This window comes from Cryptomeria japonica, chromosome 7, assembly GCF_030272615.1.
Source record: "Cryptomeria japonica chromosome 7, Sugi_1.0, whole genome shotgun sequence".
Taxonomy (NCBI): Eukaryota; Viridiplantae; Streptophyta; class Pinopsida; order Cupressales; family Cupressaceae; genus Cryptomeria; species Cryptomeria japonica.
In genome coordinates, this window is record NC_081411.1 from 166,769,477 (window position 1) to 166,791,367 (window position 21,891).

At 37.7% G+C, this 21,891-nt stretch overlaps 1 protein-coding gene and 1 long non-coding RNA gene across 3 annotated transcripts; one reads left to right on the top strand and one right to left on the bottom strand.

Moving 5' to 3' along the window:
* Positions 1-1,169: 1,169 nt before the first annotated feature.
* On the top strand, positions 1,170-5,879 carry LOC131068801 (uncharacterized). Of its 2 annotated transcripts, none has more exons than XM_058004074.2 (3): positions 1,170-1,414; positions 1,534-1,645; positions 5,461-5,879. In XM_058004074.2, the coding sequence occupies exons 1-2, from the start codon at positions 1,170-1,172 to the stop codon at positions 1,610-1,612; spliced, it is 324 nt and encodes a 107-aa protein (XP_057860057.2). In that variant the 3' UTR covers positions 1,613-1,645; positions 5,461-5,879. The 2 variants fall into 2 exon arrangements, with proteins under 2 accessions (XP_057860057.2, XP_059064002.1); XM_059208019.1 differs by lacking the exon at positions 5,461-5,879 and having other exon boundaries at positions 1,170-1,233; positions 1,264-1,414; positions 1,534-1,754.
* On the bottom strand, positions 3,521-21,503 carry LOC131068802 (uncharacterized). The gene is made up of 3 exons (XR_009112067.2): positions 21,216-21,503; positions 4,243-4,298; positions 3,521-3,944 (listed from the first exon to the last, which is right to left on the bottom strand). It is a non-coding gene; the product is annotated as an uncharacterized LOC131068802 (long non-coding RNA).
* Between the last annotated feature and the right edge of the window lie 388 nt (positions 21,504-21,891).

Consider the following 21,891-nt stretch of genomic DNA (forward strand, 5'->3'; position numbering starts at 1 on the left):
CTCTACCTTGAAATCTGACTTTAAATCTAATATTTTCCCATTAAATAATTTTAACATTTTAAATAATAATAAATTGTTGAAAATAAACAGCAAATAAATTTATGATAAAGCTTAAATAGTTCCTACATTGTTTGTTCCTTTACAACTCTTATTCATTTAGAACTCTATTTACAAATAACAAACGTATCTATTATTTCCTTTTAAATTTATGGGCCCCTGTCTTTATATAAAGATTTGACAAAACTTATAACAAAACTTAATCCCCTAAAACCTCTCTATACCAACAGTCCTCACATGATGGCTTCCTATTTACTTAATCTACGTGTAAAGAAACTCAGAATTTATCATTCATCATTCTGTTTTTTTAACAGAAACTATATATATATATATATCCCGGCGGCTGAAAATAAACAGTGGGTATGTATATGGATGATGAATAATTGATTAATATAGCCAATCTTTTCATTTTTACTGCTTGCTCAAGTTACCTGCTGCTTAAGCTTTCCCTTTGTTCACAGGACCCTACAAGGAGCTGTAAATTTGTACTTAAATCCATCAGCAGCCGAACTTCTACAACTTTAGACAAACAGTTTCATATTAATATACTACCATTGCTTTAGCAATAGAGACAACAGTGAACTTGGTTTTATGTATTTTAGAAGAATAATGAACATAAAGGACACTAGAAGGTTAGGAAGCCATAAAACAATGGAGAAACTGCCACGGTATTGCTATTTGCTGGATGGCTATAAAACTCAAGTTATTGCATGCCAACATCAAGCTTTTCGTCTACAACTTTCATACAAAGTTAAATCACGTTTTCATGACCAATAAATGACTGTTCCTGAGTTGACATCCACACCATGCATGAATCTTAGAAGAATATCTTTATCAGCTAAACAAATAGGCTTCGAGCCGATACGTGCAGCATGTGATTGAAGAGACGTTAGGTTTTGACTGTTAGTAAGCTATCCCTGACTATTACTATTTTGCTTTTTACCTAGTAATAGATGTTCTGGAAAGGTCTGGATATAAAGAGAGAAGGAGATTACATAAATGCATAGAGGGTGTGACTCCCAAACATCTGAAAGATAAGCTTGAGCGATTTGAAGCAGTGAAGTGTTGTTAGTTGTTGTTTCTCAAGAAGTGTGAGTTTATTGATAAGAAAAATGGGTCCTGGAGGACCAGGAGGACCTGGAGGGCCTGGTTGGGGTCCTGGAGGACCTGGAGGACCTGGTTGGGGACCTGGAGGACCCGGAGGACCTGGTTGGGGACCTGGAGGACCCGAAGGGCCTGGAGGGCCTGGTTGGGGACCTGGAGGACCTGGAGCGCCTGGTTGGGGTCCTGGGGGACCTGGAGGGCCTGGTTGGGGTGGAGGTCCTGGTTGGGGGCCTTTTGGTTGCTTAGATCAATGGTATGCCTTATTACTACATCAGATGACACCGATTATTATTCAAATATATGATATAGTTTGGTTTTGTAGTGATCTTTGTACCCAGTTCCCTGATTTAATGTTTGATGTTTTGTATGCAGTATGTGGTTCCTCTGCTGTTGTGGATTGCTGAGAGGGTGCTGCGGATTTTGCTGCCCACCTTTCGGGCCTCCTCGTTAGTTGAACTAACGAGATATCTAGATCCTTAGCTGAGTTAATGTTATCATTTATATTATTCATGGTAGTGTATTCTGTACATTGTAATTTCTAAAAATATCAAACTCTCAAATGGAAGCTTGAACAGGACATATTTATATTTCCATTCGTTATGGGCTTTCAAAATAAATCGTGTCCTGGAATTTCTTCATACTGGGATGACTGGTGCATATGGGGCTCTACCAAACTCATGTTGAGTTCCCATGAACCGAGAGCCACTTGCTTGCTTAGTATAGAAAGCTTCCCCTTCATTATAAATAATGATAAGAACAATAAAAAATTATGCCCATAAGTTAATGGTTCATGTTTCATTATGCAATGATAAGCTACTACAATAATCACCTTAAAAACATTGAATGAGAGTATAAGTTTTCTTGAAGCTAAAAAAATAACAAAAAGCAAGGACTGCACAGCAAGTTAAGTCTCGAATATTGAATGAGTGGTCTCTGAGAAATTGATGGTATTTTTTTGGCGAAGTGCACGCATCATTTTCATATATTTTTTCATGATAAGTCCCCTGCCAAAAATAGCATTAGTTGTCTGCAAGTAATTGATGGTATTGTTTTTTGCCAAAGAGCAAGGCAGCACTTTTAAGTTTTATAATAATGTATTGTAAATATGTTTATTACAACGTCATGACAATGGCAAAATTTCCAGTTGGATCAGAAACATATTTAAAAAAAAAAAAAAAAATGGAGCTCACATCCACCATTTACATTTAGCCTTCAGGTTAAAAATGAAAAGAATTTAATGTACATATGTGCCAGACAGGCAGTATTCCACAAAACTTGTTCAATTTTGATGCTCATAAATTTAAGATAAGAAAAAGGCACGCCTACTACAGGAAAGGTCAAAAATAAGATTCTTTCTCTCAAATGATAGGAAAAAGATTAGTCTGAAGCCATAAGAAGAATCAGAGCACAAAATGCAAATTCTGCCAAAAAGATACAACCTATAAAGACACAGTAAAATATTTTAAGGCTGTCTACTTTAAGGGTCTCAGTTTATGTCTATATTGTTTGGACATTATCTTCGCATTTTTAAAGAATTTCTGTTTTGTGCTTTGAATGCTCATTTTCTTGAATGCAATGTCTAAAACATACTCTTAATCCACTAACAGAATTGATTTAGTGAGCATGAAAGGATAGGAAAACAAGCCATAAAGCAACTATAACATGAATTGTAGACAACAATGATTTCTTCATCTAATCTGTTATTTTGTTTTCACTGTTCACATAGAAATTACAAGGAGAAAGGAAGTTAATTTCTAAAGAAGCAAGAGATGAAACATAAATACAACTATCTTAATTGGAAATATGCAATGAAGTTGTATGCCATGGAGAAAGAAGGCAAAATAATATGGGTACATCTTGTGCAAAAAAATCTGTGGTTTTAAACACTCAGCTGATGTTTCACTTGCCATATAAAAGAGCACAGGGTATCACCAACTGCATGGCAGATGTACAATCAAATGAAATGCCAGATTACTTTTTGAAAAGCAGACAGAGCACAAGGCACTGTGAAATAGAAGAAGAGACAGAGAACAAAGAAAGAGGGTCAAGGATTATGTGAAAGGGTGAGAATATCATAGCTTACACCCTGCAGTAAAGCTCCAATTTCAGCATTCTGGAAGACTAATTGCAACTATATTTGTATCAGGTTTTATACCTTCAGACTGTATTTCGCATAGAGATATAATGGCTTTTGAAAGCACCCAATCTGTGAATATCCAACCCTAGTTGTGCACTATAACACTACATCCTGTAGTAGCGTATTCTTAAGTACTTGGAACATTGCATGATGACATGAATAATTTTACAATGTCGAAGCATTTATATTTGCCTACCCACCGAACAAAGATTCGATCTTAGATGAAAATTAAGTAAATTTGGATTAGATTTATCAGTTTCACATCAGAACTACATTAAAGAAAAACAATGAAGAAGCAGTGTATTCAAGTTGAAATTGCAAAATTCAATATTCAACAGTTTATACCAACCATCTAACTTCACAACATTGACATCAAATTATAAAAGAATAAACAGGATTCCTAAAAGCATCTTTTACTTAGAAGTTCATCTACAAAACGTAAAGCAGCTTCACTTCTATGCCCAGGATCTACTAGATTTAAAGCAGCTTAGTCAAGCAACTTTTTTACTGCTGTTCAGATAACCAGCCAAGACATTTGAACAGAAAGAATGTGCATTTGACATTTTAAAATTCCATTGATTTACAACTCTGAACGTCTCTCTTTGCTGCCAGTCATCAGAATCTTGCGTATATGCTGCCTTTCTTCCTACTCCATAAAATGTAAGATTTAAGTCTTAATTTTTTAAATTTTTTCTTAAACTCCAAATGGAAAACAAAGCCCCCAAAAATCAGTATATCCAATTCAAAACATCCAATTTTCGTGCTGAAATTGGCTTGCAATTGAAAAGATGAATTTTGTGAAACATATTAGGTACCTTACATTATTATCATATTTAAGTTCTGCCAAACAGTCATCTATATCCACAAAACATAACAGGGAAAAACACATTCAGGGAATGCCTCTCCTGTAGAAAAAAAGAACTGGGGTGTTACAGAATGCCCACCTATATTTGCATACTTGTGTTCCATCTCAGAAATCCCATATAAAACCAATTATCAGCTGCACAAATACAAGCCTATGAATGAAAATGAATTCAAGAGATCATTAACAAGACTATGAAGCTCCTTAGAGACAATAGAGTGATGAATTAGGTAAAATACTCTCATCAAACTCATTGAAAGATTCAATTAAAAGAAAATACATACTTGGTATCAGCTTGTGTATTAAATGGAGTTTATGGCAGATTCGCATTTTGATTCCTCCAAATAAATATGCAACAAAAACAATAGAGTGAATTGAAAGCCATCCAACCCCTAAATCTCTACCGAAATTGGGAGTATCAATTTGGTAAACTGTAAAACCCCAAAACTTGCAATCAAACTTAAAAAAATTATACCCAGAAGATCTCCATTAGAAATAGGGATGAGTTGTGGATTTAACAGCAGCACATTCGAATAGCAGTGTGTGATACCATTGGAAATGGTGAATTGAGAAAAAAAGGCAGAAACAGGGAAAATTAATATAAATTTGGAAACAACTTTTGAAGTAAAAAGTCATAAATGATTAAGAGTATTTTTTTAAATTTTTGAACAACTTGGTCTATATAATTTATGAGGTCGCAGAAAATTGACCCAGCTCTTTGACAAGTGTGATATTGTGTCAATATGCCCAACACGCAATCCTGCAAACTTCATAGAAATAGCACCTAACCTAAAGACAGGGTACACTCGTTTGCTACTTTACCATCGAAAGGAATTCCATGTTAATTTAAGTTTAAAAACATTTAGCACTATGCAGAACAATCACAAATAGACATTCTCCCCACCATAATATCATTTTCGTGGGTTTGCCTAACAGGAACCTTAATCTTACAGATTTCAAGAAGTACATTCCCAAATATCTAAGAGGGAACTTAATCCTGCATCTTTCTTGATAGTTTATTGTTGGAATATTAAGGTTTTCATATTGTAAAATGTCATTTTAGTGACTTGAGGTTTATTATTGTTATTCAAATAAACAGTTAATTTTTTTCATAAGTAATTTGAGTAATTTTAGGAGTTTAATGGAATGCAATGCTTTATAAACATTTGCATAATTGATTGTAAATCCCTGTATAGATTTTAATAGTTTTAAAAATATATGTTTATTACCGTACAAATGTAGATACTCTTCAATTTTCCAATATGTTATTAACGCCCATGGTTTAAATCATTGGGTGCAGGAGAAATGCTCAACATGAAGGCAAGCGGTATTCATAGGCAAGTCACCACTTCAGGATAATAATCAACTTGGAAAGAATCACCTGCAGGATTAGATTTTCAGACCACTTATTCCATTATTTCATCATTTCGGGTAGGTTCATAAATGCTGAATGAAACAACATTTATTTGTCAAATCTTATTCATGATTCAACTCTGAGTATTATTTGAGGGTAGAAGGCTCAGTTTGACTGTGAACAGCAGGCGAGGATTTTTTGATTTTTTTTCGGTCGAGTGAGAAATTTTCAGTCAAATATGCTGCAGCGAAATTCGCAAATATATATTTGAATATTGGGAAAGTTTAAACTTTACTGCAGTTAAAACAAAATGACAAAAATGGTACAGGAAATAATATTCGAGCCCTTTTAGTTTTGTTTATTAATTGCTAGGAGTAGAGTGGAAAATACCTTTATATTTAAATTCAATATGCTGGTAAAGTTTGCCTGCATTTGAGGTTAAATGAAAAAAGGATTTGAGTGCTTATTTGTTGTCACAACTTCTTAAAAAAAATTGCTTTTAAGAGATAAATTTATAAAACAGAAGCAGAAGCAACTAAATATTTGTCAACAATGACGCATGGAGGAGTCAGTGATGAGGACCAGTATTAAGAATGTGAATGGTGGGGGTTGTTAGTTCAAAATTCACAAAGTTGTTATTACATCAGTTTTTATTATGAATTAAGGTTAAAAGTTCTTTATTTTTTATACAATCAAATTTTATAAGATTTTCTTTTGGAAGCGTAAGGAAATTTTTTTAACTTATTTTAAATGGGTGCATTATGGGTTGAAACCAGTATCCTAGTTTATGGATATTGTAGTCACATAAATCTGTCCACTTAATTAAATGAATACTTAGTATTTATTTGATTATTTAACCATCAATTAATAATTAATTAAATTAATATTTAATTAATTCATCTTAACCCTATTCTCCTATTAATTAAATAAATTATTCAATTTATTTGATTTAATTCACTTAACCAAATTCAGACCATTAATTAAATAAATAAATCATATTTATTTAATTAAATATTCTCTCACATTTAAATAAATTAATATTTATTTAAATCCCCCAAAATCCCACCTCTCACATTTAAATAAATTAACATTTATTTAAATCACCTTTATCCTCTACCCACTTGTATTTTCCTACAAATGCAAGTTGCACAATTATTTTAAATAAATAATTTATTTAAATCACCTTTATCCTCCACCCACTTGTATTTTCCTACAAAAGCAAGTTGCACAACTATTTTAAATAAATTATTTATTTAAAATCCTATTTATCCTCACCCACTTGAAACCTTTAATGGTTTCCCTTAAAGTAGTCAAACTTGATGGCTTTAAAGTCTTCAAACTTGATGGCTTCCTTCTATAGTCTTCTTAAGACTTTAATGGTTTTCCTTAAAGTCTTCAAGCCTTTAATGGTTTCCCTCAAAGTCTTCAAGCATTTTAAATGCTTTATCTTCATTTTTCTCATTTAAATAAATTAATATTTATTTGAATATTTATCCAAATGCAAATTACACCATTTAATTGAAATAAATGATTTTATTTTAATTGAAAATACCAAAATTTCTCCCACTTGCATTTTCCTACAAAATCCACTTGCATGCCTAAACCCCTTCTAAATTCTTCTAAACCCTTCCTAATTAGCCTAATCCATCCCCTAAATATTGTCACATTCCTAAGCAAATTGGAGTCACTTCTCAAAGACTCCAAAGTCTTTGAAAAGCAATTAAATGCTTTGTGTGTTCAACAAATTAACCCTCAAAGTCTTGGATAACCTTTGAAAGCTTCCAACCTTCAACCACTAAATGGCTCAAAGTCTTTGATAACCATTGAAGGCTTTCAACCTTCAACCACTTAATCCCCAAAGTCTCCAATAACCATTAATGGTTACCTCAAACCCTCCCACATGGTTAAAACATTTGTTTTGACTCAACCTCTACCCAACCCAAAGGTCTCATCAGGCCATTAATGCTTTGACCATGATTATCTCTTAAACATTTGCACAAAGGTTTATCCTTGGATTAACTCTTAATCCAGTGGGTAATCTTAATTTAGACTTGACCCTTGCCTTCTAGATAACCATGAGGTCTTCTCAGGCCTTTAATGCCTCCAACCTCTTCTCTCAACCCAATCCTATGTTGAAACTTGTCACCATTTTATTGGTGCCAATTGTGCACATGGATCCCCAACTTTCAATCCTAACCCTTGTTAAGATTGCTCAATCTTAACCCTTCATTTCCCTATTTCTTCTATAAATAGAACCCTTCTCCTCAAGCAAGAGGAGAAGCATTTTAGAGTATTGTTGTTATACTAGCATTAGCATAGAGCTTTTTCATAGCATCACTATCTACTCTAGCATAGTATTTAGCTTTTCATTTCATATTTGAAGCTTAGTATTAAATCTCAATCCTCCATAAGCATCCATAGTGCAAAAAGCTGCTGAGAGCTACACTCATTTGGGACTTGGAGAGGAGAGGAACAAGGGAGGAGCAACTATGAGCATCTTGATTAGCTATTTCATTTTATGTTTATATGCTTTCTATTTCATGCTTAATATCTCTCTTGATATGCCTGTTTAGGATAATCTTTTGTTGCTAACACTAACGTTTGTTTCTTGTGCTCTTGTGTGTGTTGCCATCAAACAGATTTTCTAATCCTTTTTGCAGAGCATCATTTGGTGAACCCGACGTGAAGTGTTTGAAGTGTGTTCGTTTTACAGACCTAGTGCGAATTGAGCCGACTTCAGGCTTTGGAAATACACCTTAAAATACATCTAAAGGAAGGGTCAAAAACAAGTCCAAGAATTGGGTTGATCTAGACCCATACTCATTTGTGCCTTTGAGGCAACATTCTTGTGTTTGTGTGCTTGCTTTGTTTTCTTGTCAAAGAAAAATCAGAAAATCAATCCCAAAAACATAGTATTCATCCAACATTTCTCAAAAACAAACAAAAATACCAAAAACAAAGTGCAAACAACAGAGTCAAAAATTTATGACCATTCTTCACATCTTGCGAAAGAAGAAGTGTCATCAGAATATTACCTTGAAAAGAAGACCATTAAGCTCAAAGGCTTTGATCAAAAGGAGGAAATTCTTCTATCTCAATAGACAAATCTTTGTCTCACATAGAGTCTTTCTACATCGCATGCGTCTCTATCTTCAAGGTAAAACAAACGAGTTTGATTCCGAATCATTGAACCGCAGAGCTTTTATGCAATATAGAGCTCTGAGTTATCACAAAAATCAAGGAGGAAAGATTAATCCCAATTTCTTCCCAAACATTTGTATCACCTACAACATAGCTCGAGAAGTGCCACCAACACCTGAAAGGGAAGAAGAAGAGTTTGTTCCATTTGTGACACAAAGTTTTTATTGAAAGATTGAAAGTTGAAAACAAAACATCCATCATCTCATTCATACATCATTTTTCCATCATCAATTCATCCCAAAACTCTCAAAACATTAAGAGGTTCTTGTCCCAAGATTCCTTTTTTAGATATTGCTTGAAATCAAACACATCACATCACTTTTAGATTGTTTCTACATCTAGGATAAGCTCATCCTAAGAGACACATCTACGCAGGTTAAAACTAGTTCATGAGTGAATCCTCTCATTGCTAGGTAGTCAAAATCTGTAACACATCTCAGATTTCTCTACACCTTATCACATCCAAACTCATCAAAACAAACAAGCAATTCAAAGAAAGAATTCTGGTTACATTTACCTTTAGAGTGCTAGAGATCTACAATCCACTAATCATCCATCTTTCATCGAACAACTCATCATCATCTTCAATCAACTTCAACACAAACTTGCAAACAAAATGGCTCAAACCCGATCGCGATCAAGGCAACGAGAAATAGAAATTGAGGAAGAAGAGGACAACCTCAATGAATTTCAAGAAGCACTTGGAGGAAATGTAAATGATGAAAACCCAAGTAGTCCCACTCCTTCAACAATCGAAAGGGTTCAGCATAACCCTCACTTTAACAGATTATTTGATGAAATTCTCAGGAGCAATGCGGATGCTCACTTCTTAAGACTTGCTCAAGAAGGAGCCAAACTCCCCTCAGACTTTGATCTTGCCCAATTAAGACAAGCATCAGAAAGACAAAGTCACCATGAGGAGGAAAGATGTAGAGATCCCATCAGATATAACATCCCTCGAGGTAACCCACCACCTCCTCCTCCAAATGAAATGGAGATGTTGCGGCAACAAGTCGCGAATCTCGCCCAACAACTTCATAGTGGTGTTAAGACCAATCAATTTTCACTTAACGACATCTGTCCCTATCCGTTTGATAGGAATCTTTATATGCCACCCTTTCCACGCGGGTTTGAAACACCCAAATTTGAAAAATATAGAGGAAAGGGGGATCCCCGTGATCATGTCCGAGAATTTCATTCTGCTTGTCTTGAAGTAGCTTATGAGGACACATACCTAATGCGCCTTTTTCCCCAAAGCTTGGGAGGAACAACCACATCATGGTTTTCCCGACTTCCAGGTGGCATTAGAACATTTGAGGAACTCATCCAGAAGTTCCTATCTCATTACTCTTATAATATTGAACGCGACATCACCATGGCTGATCTATGCAACACCAAACAAAAACCAGGTGAATTATTCGCAGTATTCCTGCAACGATGGCGCCAAATGTCTAGCAGACGTTCTCTTCAGTTACCTGAACGAGAACTAGTGGAAATTTTCATTTCCAACTTAAACGAAGAAATGGAATTTCACCTGGATGTCAAAGACACAGACTCTTTTAACGATATGATCACCAAGGGTATAAAATGTGAAAGGGCACTCATCAAAAAAGGACTCATCAAAATCTTTAATGAACCAAAAGATGCTCCTCGCCCGCGCTTCAATAGCGATAAACCGAACTTCTGGAACAAGAATAAGAACATCGTCAACGATGGAGTTGTGGATGCTCGGACTGTCCAAAATGCACAACCTGTGGTTCGGTTTGCAGGACAAAATCCTCCACCTCAAAATAACACAAATGTTCCTCTTAATCAAGGTCGCATCACATCTCATGATGAACCAAGACCTCGTCCACAAAAACAAAAACGCACATACACTCCCTTAGGGGAACCCATTGAAACAGTGTTGCGACAACTCCTCTCTCAAAATTTGGTCACTCTACCTAAGCTATCAAACTATGAGCCTCAAGTCAAACCAGCATGGTGGAAAGATACTGAACACTGTGAGTTCCATCAAGGAAGAGGACACAAGACAAGTAATTGTCACCGATTGAAAGATCTCATTCAAGATCTTATTGATCGAGGAGAAATTGAGATTGAAGGACATGATCCAAAAACGACAAATAATGATCACCTGATGTTCAAGAATCCACTTCCATCACAAGATCAAAGGGGTCCTTCCACTTCCAGGCGAGGCACCGATACCACTGACTATACGCAGGCTGCGTATAACTACACTGTAAATCACCTATATGATGCCAGTGAACAAATTGCAACTATAACCTTCAAAAATCCCACCTCAAATTGCAATGTTGTTACACGTCGCGGCAAAGTTACCATAAAGGCAGCTCCACAGGGCACTACCTTTGTCCCGAAGCAATACAATCTTGTGGAACAATTAGACAAAACCCCTGCACTTATATCCATTTTGGAGCTTTTGCGTCTGTCACCCTCTCATAAAACAATCTTGGATCAAGCACTCCAAGAGGCGTCAGTCCCTGCAAACTTAAATACGGACCAATTTCAAGCCATGGTTGGAAATCTAAAGTCATCACCTTGTCTCACTTTTTCCGAAAGTGACAACTCTTCTTTCCAACAACCTCATAACGCCTCACTCCACATTGAAGGCTTTGTCAACCAACACAGGATCAAGCGAGTCTTGATCGATAATGGAGCAGGCCTAAACATTTGTACACTGCAATTGGTCACAGCATTGGGATATGCAATAGAATCAGTGGATCCTCGCAAGAAGATCACCATCAAAGCCTATGATGATGCAGAGCGTTCATCTAAAGGAGCTGTGGTCCTACCAATCCGAGTGGGCCCTGTGGTAAAGCATATCATTTGTCAGGTTCTGGACCTTCCTCTGCCATATAATCTATTATTAGGGAGACCTTGGATACATGCCATGCAAGCCGTTCCATCTACCTACCATCAATGTATCAAGTTCCCACATAATGGTGCAGAGATCACAATCCTGGGCGATGCAAATCCCTTTGCATTTTGCCATAATATCAGCCATCAACCAGAAATTACTGTTCCTAATAATAGGGAAGCCATTTCCTCCACATCATATGTAAATCCCGCCTCTCTTGCTAGTTCAAACACCCCTATACCCAAGCAAGAAAAGCTTAAGATGAAAATCGCAGAGGAAGGTCCTGGAGAATACAACTTGAGTCAGCTCTTTTGTGTGGGACAAATGCCCACTTCTCCTAGAACACATGGTAAACCACAGTAGTTGCTCCAGCAACCACTAATCACGCCTCCATGTGCCTTAACGCCTTTCATTCTTGGAAAGAGTCAAGAGGAAGAGACACAAGATGAGGACCTGGCGGACTGGATCTATAAAGATCCCATCACCACTGACAAACCGCAAGTTACACTTCCTACGGAACAATATGGCAAAGGCCTCCTCATTATGCAAAGAATGGGATATGATGGTCAGAGTGCTTTGGGATACTGCAAACAAGGACGACACGAACCTCTACTACCAGAATTCAAGCCCAAAGGTAATACAGGCCTTGGCTTTGAAAAAGAGATCCTTCCTAAACTCAGATTCAAAGGAAAACCCAGCAAACCATTTTGCCCACCTACTGCAAAGAGGATACCTTTCATAATCAAAGCACCATCAAGCACTATCCCCACTGCCCCCTCAAGGCTCACAACTCCACCATCACAAATGTCACTCATCCCATCAAACGAACCAGTAATCCTATCAGCAACACCATTTGTAGCAGCAACTATATTGGAACCCGCAGCAGCATCTATGGCACCAGTAGTTCCAGCAGAAGCCACTGAGTCACCATTACCGATACTTCCAGTGACAAATCCATTAAACCCCATCACAATTCCTGCAGCACCGATCACTACAAGGATACATAAACCAATCACACCTGTCGTGTTTAACTCCAAAGACATCCCAGTATGGTATAGCAATCGGATGCTGGAGAGTGATTCAGAGACCGACTCACATGAGTGGGAATTCGATTCAGTGCAACTTAACACTTCAGATGAGGAAGACACATCACCACCTCCACCCCGCAAAGACATCCCTGTTTACGGAGAAGCACAGATAAAGACCACTTGGGTACCTGAGCTGGAAACATCTTCCACAGACCCTACGTCTCATCCTACGCCGGATTCTGACAGGGAGAGTACCATCAACGACCTTCGCCACACTGTCTTAACCCTCACTGATACATCTCCCGCACTTAACTTAATTGATGACGTAATGCCCCTTATCCACCCTGAACTCATCGAATGGAATCAACCAAATCCCCCATGTCTTGACCTCTTCCAAAACGATGAGGCTATCATTGACTTTTTGGAATTAAGGGATAATCTACCAAGCGGGGATCACAAAGCTGGATTCGCCATTGAACTTAATAGCGCAGCATACTTCGGGGCGGATGCCAAACCTTTCAGCTGCAAAAATATAACATTAAAACATGGATCTTCCAGTGAAAACCACACTGTGGCACTGTTTGATCCAACAAAAGTAAAAAGAAAGAGCGTATCCAATGGTGAAAACCTCTCTGAGGCACTTGAGGATGAAGGGTTTGACATTCTCCCTGCTAGTACACAACAGGAACGATCGACGATTCTCATTGAGGAGACTAAAGAATACAATGTGGGGACTCCTGAAAACCCTCATATCATACATCTGGCATCTCTTCTCACTCCAGAGGAACAACCTCAATTTATAGAGTTCTTCCAACAGCGTCAGATCAACTTTGCATGGTCATATGCAGACATGCCTGGGCTTGATCCTGATTTAGTCATGCATCATCTCACAGTAGCAAAAGGAGCCAAACCTGTCAAGCAGAAGCTTCGTAAGATGCATCCTCAGATTGCCGTGCTAGTCAAAACAAAACTCAAGAAACTCCTGGATGTTGGTTTCATTAGACCAATTGATTATGCAGAATGGATCTCCAACATTGTACCAGTTGGCAAACCAAAAGGGGGCATCCGCATTTGTACTGACTTCAGAGATCTGAATAAGGCATGTCCTAAGGATGACTTCCCTCTACCAAATATCGACATCATAGTGGATCTAACAGCAGGACATGCGATGCTTTCACTCATGGATGGATTTTCAGGATACAATCAAATAAAGATCGCACCAGAGGACCAACATAAGACAGCCTTCACATGTCCATGGGGCACATACTGCTGGAATGTAATGCCTTTTGGTCTAAAGAATGCAGGAGCGACCTATCAAAGAGAAATGACCACCATCTTCCATGACATGATGCATACTATAATGGAAGATTATGTGGATGATTTACTAGCAAAATCACTTACTAGAGAAGGACATCTTCACATCTTAGATCAAATCTTTGATAGACTGGAACAATACCATGTTCGACTCAACCCAAAGAAATGTGTCTTCGGAGTGACCTCCGGGAAGCTTCTAGGATACATTGTCTCAAGCAAAGGCATTGAGGTCGATCCAGCAAAGGTTAAAGCAATCATGGACATGCCACCTCCAAAGAATATCAGTCAGCTAAGAACACTACAAGGACGGCTTCAATCTATCCGCAGATTCATTGCACAATTGGCTGATAAGTGTCACCCATTCACACACCTGCTACACAAGAACATCCGCTTTCAGTGGGATGACAGATGCCAGCAAGCATTTCAGGCGCTTAAAGACTATCTCATGAATCCACCATTGCTGATGCCACCAGATCCAAGTAGACCATTATTGCTCTATATCTCAGCAACAAGTACAGCATTGGGTGTACTACTGGCACAACATAATGCAGAAGGAAAAGAGTGTGCTATTTACTACATCTCTCGCACACTGGTGGGCTATGAACTCAATTACACACCTATTGAGCGAGCTTGCCTAGCAGTAATCTTGGCAGCCACTAAAATGAGGCACTATCTGTTAACACACAAGGTGCAACTCATTGCAAAGATTGATCCACTCAAGTATTTACTTAGCAAAGCAGCATTGACAGGTCGCTTAGCCAAATGGGTAATGATTCTAAGTGAATTTGACATTGAGTATGTGGACCGTAAAGCTATCAAAGGTCAAGTTATTGCAGATCAGTTGGCCGATGCACCTCTCATAGGTGATCATCCTCTCATTTCCAATTTTCCAGATGAAGAGATATTCATGATTACAGAAGCACAGTCATGGAAATTATACTTTGATGGTTCATACACTAGGCACGGCTCGGGGGCAGGCATTCTGTTTATCACACCTCAAGGTGATAGCATCCCGAAGTCTTACAGGCTCACATTTCCATGCACAAACAACATAGCAGAGTATGAGGCCTTGATCACAGGACTCAGGTTAGCCGTACAATGGAAATTAAAAGAATTGCAAGTATATGGCGATTCCCAACTAGTCATTCGACAAGCAACAGATGAGTATCAGACCAAAGATGATAAACTCATGCCATACAAGCAAATGGTGGACAATCTAAAGACATCATTTACTACTATCACTTTTGAGCAGATACCAAGAGATCAGAATCGAGCTGCTGACGCTATGGCTACCATCGCATCTCTACTAGATCTTCCACAGAATTCAACACGCTACGAGTTCTTGGTAGAACAACTTTGGATCCCCGCTTATGATATCCCCGAATCTGAAATGATATGTTGCCTTGTTGGTTCTGAATCCCCATGGTACGGTGAGTTCTACACTTATCTCCGTGATCACACCCTTCCTCCCAACCAATCAAATAACCAACGTAAAACCTTCATTCGCCAAACTGCTCGATATACCATTATTGCCGAAACCCTATACCGACGCGGTCTTGATGGTACTCTCCTTCGATGTCTGGAACAAGGTGAGATAACAAAGGCTTTGGAAGAGGTACATGAAGGAATTTGCGGGACTCACTCAAGTGGTCCATCACTAGCCAAGAAGATCATGCGAGCTGGATACTATTGGCCATCTATGGAAAAGGATTCCTACTACTTTGTCAGGAAGTGCAAAAAATGTCAAGTTCATGGCGACCTAATACATGCACCAGCTCAAGAACTACAACCAATCACAACACCATGGCCTTTTTGTCAATGGGGTCTTGATCTTGTGGGTAAAATCCATCCATCTTCATCCAATGGCCATAAATTCATTATTACCGCCACCGAATATTTCACCAAGTGGATCGAAGCTGTTCCACTTACCCAAGTCACCGACAAGCAGATCGCCTCATTCATCCTCAATTACATCATCTGCCGGTATGGTGTGCCCATGTCCATTGTCACAGATAATGGTCTTCCTTTCAAAAATCAGGATGTCCATGAGCTTTGTGAGAAATTTCATATCCAACACCGCTTTTCCACTCCCTATTACCCACAAGGCAATGGTCAGGCCGAAGCATCCAATAAAAACATACTGAGAATCCTAAAGAAGACAGTCAATGATGCCGGTCGTGATTGGCATGTTCAATTAAATCCAGCGCTATGGGCATATCGAACTAGCATTCGAACCCCTACAGGTGCAACTCCTTATTCATTGGTCTATGGTGCAGAAGCTATCTTGCCTATTGAGGTCGAGATACCATCATTAAGGGTTTCCTTGCACAATCTCATTGATGATGACGCATACAGAGTCTCACGCCTTCAGGACTTGGAGCTACTTGATGAGAAGCGACAAGCTGCATACAACCATCTCAAAGCCTATCAGCAGCGCATGAGTAGAAGCTACAATCACCGAGTTAGACCTCGTACATTTGAGGTAGGTGATCTTGTTCTTCGAGAGAATCCTCGCAACCAACCAAATAGAGAACATCAAGGCAAGTTTGAATCAAATTGGCTCGGCCCATATGTTGTCACTGCTGTATTCGGGTCCGGGGCATATCAGTTGGCTACATCAGAAGGAGAACCGCTTGCAGATCCAATCAACAGCATGCACCTCAAAAGGTTTTATACCTAAGGTGTACAAAGCATCAGGCTCCACTGCACATCAGAAAATACCAAAAACATTCAGAAAATGTCCTGAAGAAAATACAAAAACATTCACAAAAGTAAAGAAAAAAATCATGCATCCAAACGGTGAACAACCACTCCGGTGGCACCTTGGGTAAGTGCGATGGTGAAAACCTGGCAAACAGGCGCCACTCGTAAAGGCTATGGCTCCATTATCTTTCAGACTTGTGGCGATCACATCTACTTCATACATACATCCATCCATCCATCAACCATGGCTTGTTATTCCTCTGCAATTATGATAGTACTCCATACATCTTGCATCCCGCTTTTTCATAGTCATGTCTAAAACTGGGGGCAATGCCTTTAACCTATTGATGGAAGTGGATTCTACATTGTCTTATGATTCATTAAGTTCTTCATTCAAACAATCATCAAAAATCCAAAAACATTCAAAAATATCTCGCAAAAATACCAAAAACATTCAAAACAATTCAAAATCCAAAAACATCGACAAAACCATTGAAAAATCACACAAAAACATGGCAACACCTTGTACATACTCATCCATGCAGATACCAAAACAAACATTGCGACAAACTACTCACACAATGACCATTTACCAAACAACCACACAATCCACATCAACAATCCAAAACTGTCTTTAAAACAAGGATGCATCCTTCCTTACCAAAACAAAGACAAGATGATGTTTTCTTTGACAAGAAAATTCTGTTAGGCTGTCAAATACTTGGTTGATTTGTGAGTAATTCATTTGTTTATCTGTATCGGGATCTTTCAGCATTGTTTTGTATCGTTTGCGCATTATTTCCGATGAAGTTCTGGGGCATGTACTAATGGTGTCTACGTGGGAAGTTCACTAGGCTACGTGATCTTATGCCAAATGCAATCATAGATCACTACGGCTTGCTGACTACAGCGTATACCTCGACCATATGAGCATGAACCATTACCAAGGATCCTTATTCTTTATTCTTTATGTATATATTGTTTGTTTGCAGGTGCAATGCTCTTCCTTTGGTTCCTCCTACCTCATCCAAACTGGATAAAGGTTTTTTATCTCTTAGTACGGTATGAACTTGTCTCAGGATATGATCAGCGTAAGATCAAGGAGGACGATCCAAGTCATGCATGAATAGAGATAATCCTTGTCTGTTCCGCAAGCAATACTCTGGTCGACTCGATCCCTTATATCAAGTCGTTTGTATTAACTTGCTATATAAAATCCATGTAAGGAATACTCAGGTCATCTTGAATCATTATGTCAAGATGCTTGTATTCTCTTCCAACATTTTAAAAGCTCAATGATGAAAATAGAGCACTATGGATCGTCATTCCATCTCATCTGTATATACTGCATTCCGTTGCATTCCAACTATCCATACATTCATAATAGCTGCATATCATGCATACATAGTCATAATAATGCATACTCTATTTTCCTCTTCTTCCATAGGAATGAGTCATAGGTCCTCCATTTCTTCTAACTTCAAACACTTTCAAATTTGGGTGTTTCAAACCCGCGTGGAAAGGGTGGCATATAAAGATTCCTATCAAACGGATAGGGACAGATGTCGTTAAGTGAAAATTGATTGGTCTTAACACCACTATGAAGTTGTTGGGCGAGATTCGCGACTTGTTGCCGCAACATCTCCATTTCATTTGGAGGAGGAGGTGGTGGGTTACCTCGAGGGATGTTATATCTGATGGGATCTCTACATCTTTCCTCCTCATGGTGACTTTGTCTTTCTGATGCTTGTCTTAATTGGGCAAGATCAAAGTCTGAGGGGAGTTTGGCTCCTTCTTGAGCAAGTCTTAAGAAGTGAGCATCCGCATTGCTCCTGAGAATTTCATCAAATAATCTGTTAAAGTGAGGGTTATGCTGAACCCTTTCGATTGTTGAAGGAGTGGGACTACTTGGGTTTTCATCATTTACATTTCCTCCAAGTGCTTCTTGAAATTCATTGAGGTTGTCCTCTTCTTCCTCAATTTCTATTTCTCGTTGCCTTGATCGCGATCGGGTTTGAGCCATTTTGTTTGCAAGTTTGTGTTGAAGTTGATTGAAGATGATGATGAGTTGTTCGATGAAAGATGGATGATTAGTGGATTGTAGATCTCTAGCACTCTAAAGGTAAATGTAACCAGAATTCTTTCTTTGAATTGCTTGTTTGTTTTGATGAGTTTGGATGTGATAAGGTGTAGAGAAATCTGAGATGTGTTACAGATTTTGACTACCTAGCAATGAGAGGATTCACTCATGAACTAGTTTTAACCTGCGTAGATGTGTCTCTTAGGATGAGCTTATCCTAGATGTAGAAACAATCTAAAAGTGATGTGATGTGTTTGATTTCAAGCAATATCTAAAAAAGGAATCTTGGGACAAGAACCTCTTAATGTTTTGAGAGTTTTGGGATGAATTGATGATGGAAAAATGATGTATGAATGAGATGATGGATGTTTTGTTTTCAACTTTCAATCTTTCAATAAAAACTTTGTGTCACAAATGGAACAAACTCTTCTTCTTCCCTTTCAGGTGTTGGTGGCACTTCTCGAGCTATGTTGTAGGTGATACAAATGTTTGGGAAGAAATTGGGATTAATCTTTCCTCCTTGATTTTTGTGATAACTCAGAGCTCTATATTGCATAAAAGCTCTGCGGTTCAATGATTCGGAATCAAACTCGTTTGTTTTACCTTGAAGATAGAGACGCATGCGATGTAGAAAGACTCTATGTGAGACAAAGATTTGTCTATTGAGATAGAAGAATTTCCTCCTTTTGATCAAAGCCTTTGAGCTTAATGGTCTTCTTTTCAAGGTAATATTCTGATGACACTTCTTCTTTCGCAAGATGTGAAGAATGGTCATAAATTTTTGACTCTGTTGTTTGCACTTTGTTTTTGGTATTTTTGTTTGTTTTTGAGAAATGTTGGATGAATACTATGTTTTTGGGATTGATTTTCTGATTTTTCTTTGACAAGAAAACAAAGCAAGGACACAAACACAAGAATGTTGCCTCAAAGGCACAAATGAGTATGGGTCTAGATCAACCCAATTCTTGGACTTGTTTTTGACCCTTCCTTTAGATGTATTTTAAGGTGTATTTCCAAAGCCTGAAGTCGGCTCAATTCGCACTAGGTCTGTAAAACGAACACACTTCAAACACTTTTTATCCCTAAGGTGAATACATATAGATGGGTGTGGTAGTCATTCATGCCATCCATGTTATTCCTTAAAGAGCTTTCACAAAGTCACATGCTAGTTCAGAGGATAAAGTGTAACAAGGGTATATTGTAGGTTGGAATATTTTCATCATCTTGAATTATCTTTTTCCTCAAAAAATGGTACTTTGTATGAGAAGCATATGGTTTTTTTACTTTTTGATGCTGATAGAATTGAAGAACACGTATATTGTAAAGTTTTTGTTTCTTAAAGATAGGAAGGGATCTGGTGAACTCAATATAGATTGGCCCAGATAGTTCGGGGCTCTGTGAATCTAAGTAATTATACTCTCCCAAGGATCATGAGACAGTTTTAGAGGTGCTAATCTAGGAACCTGGGAATTCAGCTTGGGAGCTACACTGTTTCAAAGGTTACAAGATAGCTTAATGGAATTTCACCTAGTTTAAGAATTGTTTTTTCAGAAAGAAAAAAGATTCTTAAGAAAATGTATTTGCTTGCTTTGATCAGCATGTTTTTTTATGTAGAATGTAAACCCCATGTTTTTTTTATGTAGAATGTAAACCCTCAGGGGGGATGTTGGAATTTTAACATTTAAACATTGTAATAAATTCATCTTAATGACTTGTAGTTTATTGTTGAAAATAAATAGTTAGTTTCCTCTAGATAATTTGAAGTGGTTTTAGGAAATTAAAGGAATCCAATAAATTATAAACAATTGCACAATTCATTGTAAATCCCAATACAAACTTTAATAACATTATTATGTGATTATTAATGTTAAAATTTAAATGCTATTCAGTTTTCCAATATTTATTTCTAGCATACCTAACAGGGACCCTAAACTTGCACCTTTCAAGAGAGCTTATTCCCAGGATATCTAACAGGGACTATCCTGCACCTTTTAAGAGAGTTTATGGTTCTCACATGCATTCGTCTGGTCTTAGTTTTCACCCAAAGCGTTTGTACTTGCCAAGCATTTTTTGGGTAGTTCGTTATTTTTGCAACCAAAGTGATCTTAACAAGTTATTTGGAGCTCTTAGCCATCTAGGGTTTCAACATAGGTCTTCCAACTCGTGATCCTCTGCCTCCACTGCTGAACTCAGTACATCCAACAAAATCATATATCTTTTGGAGGACTTTTCACTCAGGAGTCATTCCTATATCTATTGGAAGATGCCATTCCTGTCTAATATATACACTGGACTCCTATAAATTTCATACTTGAAAGCTCCATCCATTTCAACTCTTCGAGAATGTATTTAAACTTTGAAACCTCTTTCAAATTGATTTGACAGGGATTGTTCAGTTACATAATTTCTTTAATTTTGTATAAATTACCATATGAAACTAACGCAAACAAACGTTTTCCTTACAAAAACAAGAAATAAATGAATAAGCTGAAGCTCTGACCCGGATATTGAATAAAATGCCTTGAACGATGAGCAGGAGAAGGGCGAAGCACCAAATCTGAGGTGCAGACTTCTTGGTGTCGTTCTGGTGGGTGGTACTAGAGCCCTTGAAACAGTGTCTCTCTGGACGTGACTGATTCACGGAAGAACAGACCGCACTTACTCTCCCACAAATCCCGCAAACTTAGCGTGTCAAAAGATTGCTTTTCCGATGCCATGGCCACTAATGGCTAAACAGCGTTCGCAAACATTAATTCAAAATAAATTTACTTCAACTAATTTTCCCCCATTTTAAAAACTTGAATATATAAATTTTCACAATTCATAAGATTTAGAGGAGTTCTTTGTGGATCAGATTGTGTAGTATTTTTTTATAACATTTCTGAGGATGTTTGGGTGCTATTAGAAAGTAAAATGAGTAAAGATGAGGCCAACTTAAAAAGAGGTGGGAGAAATGGAAAGTGGCAGAAGGATGAGATAAAAGGGAGGAAACTTAAATTTAATGAAATAATAAATTAATAAATTAGTTAATAAAAAGCATGGTATAAGTTTTGCCTTCCATTTGGCATGTTAAGAGACCCATAAGTATGCTCTAAAGGAAGCAAAGAACTCAACATGGGTGAAGGAGAATAACAAAGCAATTCTCTTGGAAACAAAAGAAGTCATTTTCATTTTTC

Excerpts from the sequence above, each read along its gene's own strand:
- LOC131068801 (XM_058004074.2), top strand. The coding sequence starts at position 1,170 with ATGGGTCCTGGAGGACCAGGAGGACCTGGAGGGCCTGGTTGGGGTCCT. Across the intron at positions 1,415-1,533 it reads TTTGGTTGCTTAGATCAATG|TATGTGGTTCCTCTGCTGTT; the intron begins GTATGCCTTATT and ends TTTTGTATGCAG.